This window comes from Nannobrachium achirus (genome assembly GCF_963921795.1).
Source record: "Nannobrachium achirus genome assembly, chromosome: 5".
NCBI lineage: Eukaryota > Metazoa > Chordata > Actinopteri > Myctophiformes > Myctophidae > Nannobrachium > Nannobrachium achirus.
Window position 1 is genome coordinate 46,081,033 of NC_137814.1, and position 9,954 is coordinate 46,090,986.

At 41.2% G+C, this 9,954-nt stretch overlaps 1 protein-coding gene across 1 annotated transcript; it reads left to right on the top strand.

Annotated features, from left to right (window-relative positions):
• The first annotated feature begins 380 nt into the window (after positions 1–380).
• On the top strand, positions 381–9,582 carry acadm (acyl-CoA dehydrogenase medium chain). The gene is made up of 12 exons (XM_080726478.1): positions 381–447; positions 1,375–1,474; positions 3,406–3,503; positions 5,761–5,830; positions 5,988–6,088; positions 6,317–6,397; positions 6,496–6,626; positions 6,797–6,905; positions 7,126–7,266; positions 7,536–7,631; positions 8,372–8,620; positions 8,721–9,582. The coding sequence occupies exons 1-12, from the start codon at positions 433–435 to the stop codon at positions 8,790–8,792; spliced, it is 1,263 nt and encodes a 420-aa protein (XP_080582604.1). The 5' UTR covers positions 381–432; the 3' UTR covers positions 8,793–9,582.
• Positions 9,583–9,954: the final 372 nt, after the last annotated feature.

A 9,954-nucleotide genomic window follows, 5' to 3' on the forward strand; every position in this document is an offset into this window, starting at 1 on the left:
AACAAAACACCAACAGGTGGAGCTATTGTGCTTACATGACTGCAAGTCTCCATATTATAAAGACTGCAACAAAACCCCATTAGTTTTCCTTGGATTTGATGATGGGTTATTATTTTTGTTTAATTTTGAACATGACATCTTGTAATTGTTGCAAAACAGAAGGTTAATTTCGACGTTTACTTGATCTCATATCTGGGTTATGCAAGGTTAGGTTAGGTAGATCTACAAGCTAACAACGAGTCGCACCGCTACGCGTTGTTACCTTGTAGATCTGTTCTTTTTGGCACGACAAACGCATGCGCGAAAGGAAACTAGGGAAAAGGTCTCCAACAGACCCACCATGTGATTAAAGGGAGTGTTGCCATTGGCTGGCATTTGGCAGTAGGTCTTTTCTTCCAAGAGAGACAAGGCATTTTTGTAGAGACATCAACAATGCTCCTCAATAAGGTAAATGTATAAGTTGATATTCTCATTTACAAAAACGGATTTCAAAGTTTTTATAAGCGACAGATTCAATGTTTTGTCATGTTTTGTGCAAGTTCAAGTTAAACATTTAATAACTGAGCAAAAGCGATCGACGTCACTAACATAGCTATAGGCGGCTAGTTGACACCGACATCAATACAATGCGTTTTGGTCCATTCACCAGTAACTTAATACCTGTAATCATTCAGTCTGGCATGTCAACGACAACATAACATATCTAGGCATGATTTTAATTGCAAGCAAATGTAATAAACGTCGTTCATATGAGGATCTGCTGACGATGTTAGGCTAAATGTTTACTTGGTGTCATAAGCGTTTTATTGTTTTAGTTATTACCAGCAGCTGAGTAGTTGTTATCAGCAGTGTCTGATATGTGTTTGTGTTTCACGCCCACCCTTCCCAAGAATGGGGTTATGTGACGTTGTCCCTTGAAGGTCAGGGTTGCTTGATTGTTTTGATTGAATATTGATCTCGGCGTCAACTAGCTGAATTATTAAGTTATTACGTTTGCAAATAGTACAGTGGTACGATTATACAACTGTGCTAAAAGGATAACCCCCGCCTAAAGCCTTAAGGCCCCTAGGGCTTGTTTCCATTGTGGTCCTTTGTTCATCAGGACATGTATAGACAAACAACAATATACAAGAAATCATCTACACTGAATAACTTGGTGTCAAGCTTAGGATCCTTTTCTAGGACCAGTTGCACATTGCAGACAGGTGCCCTTTTATGGGGGTTTTGATGGCTGCTGTTTAGACACAGTAGAACGAATTTAACCCCATGTTTGTTAATGCTGTCCTAGCCTCGGAAACCCAGGCATTTTATTTTGGCGATAGGAAGAAAAAATAATGCTGTCCTGATTCGACTCTTCTCTGTTGACACCTTCAGGTACTGAAAGCTGGTGTGCAGGCCGGAATCCGGCTCCAGAGCACTGCTGCCAGTGCAAAGTTTGTACCCCAGCAGTTGTCATCGCTGGGTTTCTCATTTGGTGAGTTGAGCCAGGAGTAGGGATGGTCCGATCAGGTTTTTTGGAACCGATCACCGAGCACCGATCACAAAAGTTTGATCACCCGATACCGATCAATCACCGATCCGATCAAGTTATTATTTATATATTATTTATATTTTCTAAATGTTAATGTTTTAACTTTAATTAATTAATTCACTCATATATTCATATATCATATATCATTTATATATTTACCTTATAGTTATTTACCAGCATTACTATGTATTTATTATCATAGCAGTAACTAATTATTCCTTCAGCACTGTGGAAATCAATACCCCAAAATGGCCTCAAGTGGGCATACTGAACGGCTGGTTGATCGGATGCACCGATCGGATCGGATCGGTGAATTTACATTTTGATCTAAACCACCGATTATCGCGATCACGCTTTGATCGGCCCGATCCGATCCATTGCCGATTGATCGGTAACATCTCTAGCCAGGACTTATGCCTCATTCACCCTACGAAAAGCCAAGCTATTGGTTTGCTTGGTAATACAATTTATTCTCTATGCAAACCAGCTTTAAATATTTCCAAGCTGGAAAAAAAGCTTGGAAATGTTTAAAGCTGGTTTGCATAGAGAATACATTGAATTACCAAGCAAACCATTAGCTTGGCTTTTCGTAGTGTGAATGCAGCATTAGAGATCTTTTAAGTTAATGTATAGTTGCATATAGACCAGTCTCGCGTGGCCAGGCTGTTGCCTCTCACAATTTGCATATGCTTCCGGTTAGCCACAAATTGCAACACTAGATTTTATTTTAATCGGATGAATCTAGGGTTGCAATACCTCCCATAGGCAGCCAATGCATCAAAACAGTTTTTTGCTATCTGATTGTATTAAACGGCGTCAAACTCACCAATATTGGGGCTGTATGGATAGCTTGGAGTATCCTCTTTCTATCTGCAAAGTGTTTCTTTAATAAAAATCCACAGTAGACATGTTATGAGCTACTTTCTGTCAAGAAATCCGAGCAGACATGGTTTATTTTCTAAGTGTTGAACTTCGGAAGCGCTCGTCTTCTATTACGCAACGTCCCGCTGCCTCCTGCATTATGTGACATTTAGAACCAGGGGGTCACAGGACCTTTGAGCGATTTTCCACGAGCGCTTCCAAACTCCAGGACTTGATCACCTGAGGCCAATTTCTTGATAGAAAGTAGCTCATAACATGTCTACGGTGGATTTTTATGAAACAAACACTTTGTAGATGGAAAGAAGATACTCCAAGCTTTCCATACAGCCGCAATATTGGTGAGTTTGACAGCGTTTAATACAATCAGATAGCAAAAAAACTGTTTTGATGCATTGGCTGCCTATGGGAGGTATTGCAACCCTAGATTCATCCGATTAAAATAAAATCTAGTGTTGCAATTTGCGGCTAAGCTTCATGTATGGTCATTGAGTGTTTCAGTAGTGCTATGGGTTTAGGTGGAGTCTGAAAAGGTGAGTCTTCAGTCCACGGCGGAAGCTAGGGAGTGAGTCTGTTCTAAGTGCGACAGGGAGTTTATTCCAGTTTGGGGGCCTGGAGGGAAGATTGTCGAGGACGAGTGGACTTTTGTCCTGTGGCTTTTAGCGAGGGTTCTGTCAGCATCCCTGACAGCTCTGATCATGAGTAAAATATAAAGCAGATCATGTGAAGCCTCCTCACCACTTCTGTTTCGTCTTTACAGTCACAAGGATCTATCCTAATATAAATCAAAATCATCTAAGCATGTAAAGCTTGCTGCTTAGCAGAAATGGAAGATATTTTGAAATATATTTTCGTGAATGGAAATGCCAGCTTCCCTTACTTGGGTTTCGGGAGGTAGTTCCAGACTCTATACAGCATTCGGGGAATATGGGATAGTTGTCTGGCTATGCGAGACTACATGTAGCCCAGACCCATATTTCTGCTTTTGTCAACAGAACTCACTGACCAGCAAAAAGAGTTCCAGGAACTGTCAAGGAAGTTTGCCCGTGAAGAGATTGTTCCAGTTGCTGCAGACTATGACAGAAGTGGCGAGGTGGGTATAATAACTACCATCAGCAAAAGCAGGGAAGCAGAAGAAACCATGAATGATGACCCCTCTGAACCTGTCAATCATATCTCTCTCAACACATTTATGCTTTATTCACTGAAAAACAACAGTTAGGAGCCTCATAAGAGGGTGGAAGATCCAAACACGGCTAACACAGTACTCTCGCCTAAGTCCCAATTAGATGAGTCCAGAGGAATCGAGCAGGTTGGACTGACAACCACATTCCAATTCCTCACATTCTTGCCTGCTCGCTCCTCCCATGTCATCATCATGTCATGGTTTGTTCCATGACACACTTGCACAGGTGTCCATTAGGGCAGTAATCTAGCCCTGTTTTAGGGATTCGAACTTCGGGGGGAATTTCCTAACGAACCATCGAACCTTCGATGGTTCGTTTAATTGAATAAAAACCGAACGTTCGAACCATCGAACGTACTGTACCTTTAACCAGCTAAAAGAGTGTAGGAAATGTTTTAAATGCGCTGTTTTATCCATTGAAAACACGTGGATGCGTGGCCGCATTAACACCTAGGCTAACACTTGGAAAATCCAACCCAATCGGAGAAAATGTTGCGCAGTTTGTTGACGAACAGGCTCAATGTATAGCAGAGTTGCACGGATGATGATTAGACTTGGTGACTGCGTCGGAGCTCGTCGCGTTCGGGCTAAACTGGTCTCGATGTAACAACCCCAGAAATCGCATTATAGATCCTTTAGGGGGTTGCAATGAAATCCATCTTTGCTCATGCTTAGGAGAAAGGCTGTTTAATCTTTGGGTGCGTGGATGGCTGGGTGTTCGCTGTTCAAAGCACACACGTCTGTCTCTGCCCAGCTCAGCTGCTCTCACTCTACTCAGTCTACTGTCGACAACAAGCGTGTTAGCGAGGCGCTGTAATGGTTCGCGGCCCCAAACAGGAGCGGAATTGGAGCGGAGGACGGTCCTTGATCGCTCCAAGCTGTTCTGGTGCATTTTATGTGACCGTTACTACTATAACGGTCACCACTAACTGTTAGTGTTTACCGGTAGGCCTAACTTATTTCGTATTTGGCTATCTCTACTACTGTGATATTCTGAATAGGCCTATCACATTCTGAAAATTATTTTTCGTGTAAAAAAAAAAGAAGAAAAAAAAGAAAAAAACCTGAACCCATTAATTTCGAAATAAACTTCGATTGCCAACGTAACGAACGAACGTTCGAATCTCCGAAGGTTCGCTTGCAGCCCTAGTGTCCATCCACTTTGGCCAGCATATTAGATGTTGGATTTCTCATATATGAGCTGTTTTCTAGCCCACACAATGCACAACAAACAGCAGCATGGTTGTATAAAGATCAACCCATTATTTTTGCTTCAGTAACTTTGATCAAAGTTCAGAATGATATATACCGTAATTGCCAGACTATAAGCCACGACTTTTTTCCCATGTTTTGAACCCTGCGGCCTATACAACGATGCGGCTGAGTAAATGTACTTCAGTATCTCTGCAGTTTAATCAAGTGGGACACTTTCACTTCCTGTTCAACACGCATGCAAGCATGTTATGTTTACATTTTATGATATGAGTAAGCAGATCAAAGTTTTGTCACCTCTAAATTATCACTTTGAAGTCTATCTCACAGACGGGTGTAGTCATGGTTTCCATGGTATCCCATATCCCAAGGAGATGGTCTATCCAATAACAGAACAAATAGGCAGTCAACGCTTCCGGCGAGCGGATGAGAACAGGCTGTTGTGTACACTTTGCCATTTGATGCTCCAAGCGGCTTGGAGAGACACTCAGATCTTGTCCCCTCTAAAAGCAATTTGGGATACAAACGATTTTTGGGTTAAGCTGGAGGACTGAGTGTGGACTTGAGCGAGTGAGAAGAGATTTGGGTTTCCCTATAGCACAGGCCTTATCGAGATTCATTGGGTAACCATGGCATGCCAGTGATTGGCACAGATACCACTTTGGCAAAGTGAAAGTATCAAAGCCTCACAATGCATATGTTCACGGTAGGCCACCTGTAAACAATTGACAAAGCAACACAGACGGGGCCCATTTAACCACTTAACACACTGTGACACATGCAGCATGGACATGGCTTTCCAATGCTATAATATACAAACAACAACACAGTGCTACTAGTACAGTAACAACTGAGGTATGATCAAACATTTCCAATGTGTTTTTTGGGAGGGTTTATAGATTGTCCAGGATTGACCATCACTAACTTTTTGTTGCTATAATTAATTTTACAGTATCCCATGCCAGTCATCACGAAAGCATGGGAGCTTGGTTTGATGAACTCTCACATTCCAGAGGAATATGGTATGTAGCCTACTTGTTTTACTCTCTGATTATCGCTCGGTTGCTTAGTTTGTAACTTAAAATAGCCAACATTTTTGGTCTGATCCCAAACTTTACAGTCCACAAATACATATTCCTAGATGAACAATTATAATAAATACAAATCTTTTGTTTCCAGGTGGAATGGGCCTGTCAATTTTTGATGCCTGCCTTATCACAGAAGAGCTGGCTTATGGCTGCACAGGAGTCCAGACTGCCATTGAGGCAAACTCTCTTGGTGTAAGTTGACATGGTTGAGTCAGTAGAGTTGCACAGAAACAGTCTGACACTTTGAAGCAATGTTACAAATTAAGAACCCAACAAACCTGTTCTACAAACAACATGAGCAACCTGTGTCTAAGGGCTGATACATACTACACTACACAGACAAATTTATTTCGATTCGGCTCTGTCTATTTATCCCAAATATTATTTTGTTTTTTACTAATGTCATCTTGATCCACACAGCAAATGCCAGTTATCCTTGCTGGTAATGATGCACAAAAGAAGAAATACTTGGGCAGAATGGCAGAGGAGCCACTTATGTGTGTAAGTATTGCTTGTCAACTTCTCACGATTGTTCAACATTAAATTAATTAAGTGTAAGACAGGATGAAATGTGGGCTCCTCTGTTGTGTTTTTGACAGGCATATGGTGTGACGGAGCCCGGGGCAGGCTCCGATGTAGCTGGCCTCAAGACCAAAGCTGTTAAAGTGGGAGACGAGTATGTTGTTAACGGACAGAAAATGTGGATAACAAATGGAGGAAAAGCTAACTGGTGTGTATTCACACAATGTTCTCTTCTATATATAACCAAAATGTGTTAACAGCAAGAGTACCTTACAACAATCCAATATTGAGGTAGCAAAAGAGTAACTGTTGCAAATGCAAACTATGCCTCTTTGTGTTCTCCAGGAAGTTAACCTTTGTGTTTGTCCATATTCCCAGGTACTTCCTCCTGGCTCGCACTAATCCTGACCCTAAATGCCCTACCAGCAGGGCATTTACTGGCTTTATTGTTGATGCTGACACACCTGGTATTCTAGTTGGTAGGAAGGTAAGAATGCATTTACTGTATGGAAACCTAATTTCTGGCACTGGTTCTCATCAGGGTTTGAATTGTTAGTTTTCCACAAATGTATTAAATATTAAATCAACGTATTATAAGTTGTCCAGATGGCCCCAAGACTCAACCTTAATGTTGCAATCCAGTCTGCTTTGAGAAACCTTGATGTATCCCAAACACTCCATAACATATCTTTTCTCCGACCATGTAGGAGTTGAACATGGGCCAGAGGTGCTCAGACACCAGAGGTATCACCTTTGAGGATGTGAGGATCCCCAAGGAGAATGTCCTCATCGGAGAGGGACATGGCTTCAAAATTGCTATGGGAGCCTTTGACAAAACCAGGCCACCAGTAAGTGGCTGGAAGTGTTGCATGTTTAACCCTGTATACGTACTGTAGTTTTCCTCTACGCCAAATCTCTTCCGAAAATAGCCGATGTACAAGCTCACAACATGGCGCAATTGTGAGCTTTAGGTAATATCTTCACTGAATGTTCACCCCAGAATATCATTGGACATTTATTTTACGTATTTATATACAGCACATACTGTATACACATACACTACTCACAGAATTTACAGTATTGTTAATTGATGATGATGATCGTTGATGTGATGCAGGTAGCAGCAGGGGCAACAGGACTGGCACAGAGAGCACTTGATGAAGCCACCAATTACGCATTGGAGAGGAAGACATTTGGAACCGCCATTGCCAATGTAGGTCACATTATTCATTGTAGAGATTCGTAATGTTAGTTTTACGGTCAATAATTTGGAGTTTATAGGTTATTTAAAGTTGTTTTAACTAATGTTATTAACATTCATGTATATAGTGTAAATGTGAATATTCAAAAGGGGCAGACCTACTGTATATTCACAAGTACGAATTATTAAAACTAAGTGGAAAAACTGATGCTGTCTCTAGCCATCTTCCAAATGATAGGACATCTCCACAAGTTGACCAGTAACCTGTAACTAAAATCACACCCGTGTGAACTGAGCGGTGGTCGTGGAGGCTGCGCAACAGCAAAACAAATATATATACCTGTGTATATATATATATATATATAATAAAAAATATTAAAACAATATTAAACAAAATATTAATAATAAAATGCATGTCACTCAGGCCGCCTGTGTGTGTGTGTGTGTGTGTGTGTGTGTGTGTGTGTGTGTGTGTGTGTGTGTGTGTGTGTGTGTGTGTGTGTGTGTGTGTGTGTGTGTGTGTGTGTGTGTGTGTGTGTGTGTGTGTGTGTGTGTGTGTGTGTGTGTGTGTGTGTGTGTGTCTCTCTGGCCTGAACAACAGCGCCCCTCCCTTAACATGTGTGGTCAAAAAAGGTACTGTAGGCTACATACAGACAGACAGACACGCAGACAGACATACCCACACACACGGCCACGTATAGGAGCGTTGTGACCACCGCTCAAAAACACTGCTTTGTCTTGTTTATCCACAGCACCAGGCTGTGTCATTCCTTCTGGCTGAAATGGCCATGAAGGTGGAACTGGCCAGGATGGGCTATCAGCGGTCAGCCTGGGAGGTGGACGTGGGCCGCCGAAACACTTACTTCGCCTCCATTGCCAAGGCATATGCCGGAGACATCGCCAACCAGGTGGCCAGTGATGCGGTTCAGGTGTTTGGAGGCAACGGCTTCAACAGCGACTATCCAGTAGAGAAACTGATGAGGGATGCCAAGATCTACCAGGTTGGTGGTGATGATGCATCAATTCACTGCTGTGACACCAAAAAATGTCATTGGAAAGTTGTAGATCATTAACTGTTGGAATCTTTATCTGCTTTTCTAGATCTATGAGGGTACAGCCCAAATTCAGAGACTCATCATTGCCCGTGAACACATCGGCAAATACAAGAAATGAACTCCGCCAAGAACTCATTGCTTGTGAACACATCGGCAAATACAAGAAATGAACTCCGCCAAGAACTCTTCTTGTTTAAGTTTTTAGTTTGATCTGTTTTATTTGGGGTTTTCTTTTCATCTTCCCCAATTACGTACTTGCCAATTCTGTATGGTCCCTATCACTGTCAACCCCTACTGTTGGTCTGGGGAGGGTGTAGACCTGTGGTTCCCAACCTTACTTTCATGGAGCCCCACTTCTTAAAAAAAGCTGAGACCCCTCCACACAAATGTTTCTTTCATAAATTGTCATTGTTATATTTAACAATGTCGTATCATTACTGTACTTAACAATGATGAAACATGTGGGAGTTAGCTACGTATGTACAAGTACAGAAAAACTTGCAGAAAATAATCACATTTTGGACTACCTCAGAACACCCTCCCCTGCTGGTTCTCAACCTACAAACACGGCCATTTGTGTTCACCGGAGCACCTGGCCGAGTTTGAGGCATCACAGTTGAAATGTTGTCCTTGTAACTTTTTATTGTATAGATGCGAATAGTACTGATCAATGCAACTCTGAATCCGAACCAATAACAACGTTGATTGCCTTATGATATCACATCTTCGAGCCTTGATCTTTTTGTTTGAGATAGGGTGATGTCCTTGAGTGAAGATTGTACCAGATGAAACCAATGTAAAGTAGAACGTTATGCCAGTGTGACATTTTTCTTACTGTTATGCCTAAGCTCTTATTAAATTTAATAAAATGTATATTAATTTAAAATGAATCTTTTGACATTGTCTCCTTAATCAGCTAACATCATTTTTGACAAGGTCACCTCACCTCTGACTGCAACAAGAAGCAGCACAGCAAACATGTACACACTTTTACCAAAATAAATCACAGACAGGTTTAGAAAAATGTAGTCAAAACAAAGCTAAAACGAAATTGTATTTGTACAGCAGTACACATTTTATATTAAGTAACTTTCATAATCTTACAATATTTTGATGTCATACCAACAATGTAACCTGTTAACAAATGGGGATCGATCTATTCAATAAACAGTAAAAAATATGAATGTACTATTTGGATAGAATTTTGATATAGCAGGTTTATTTAAAGAATATGAAATGGCCAGTAGAAGAATCACAAGTGGAATTTGATAGTTCATATA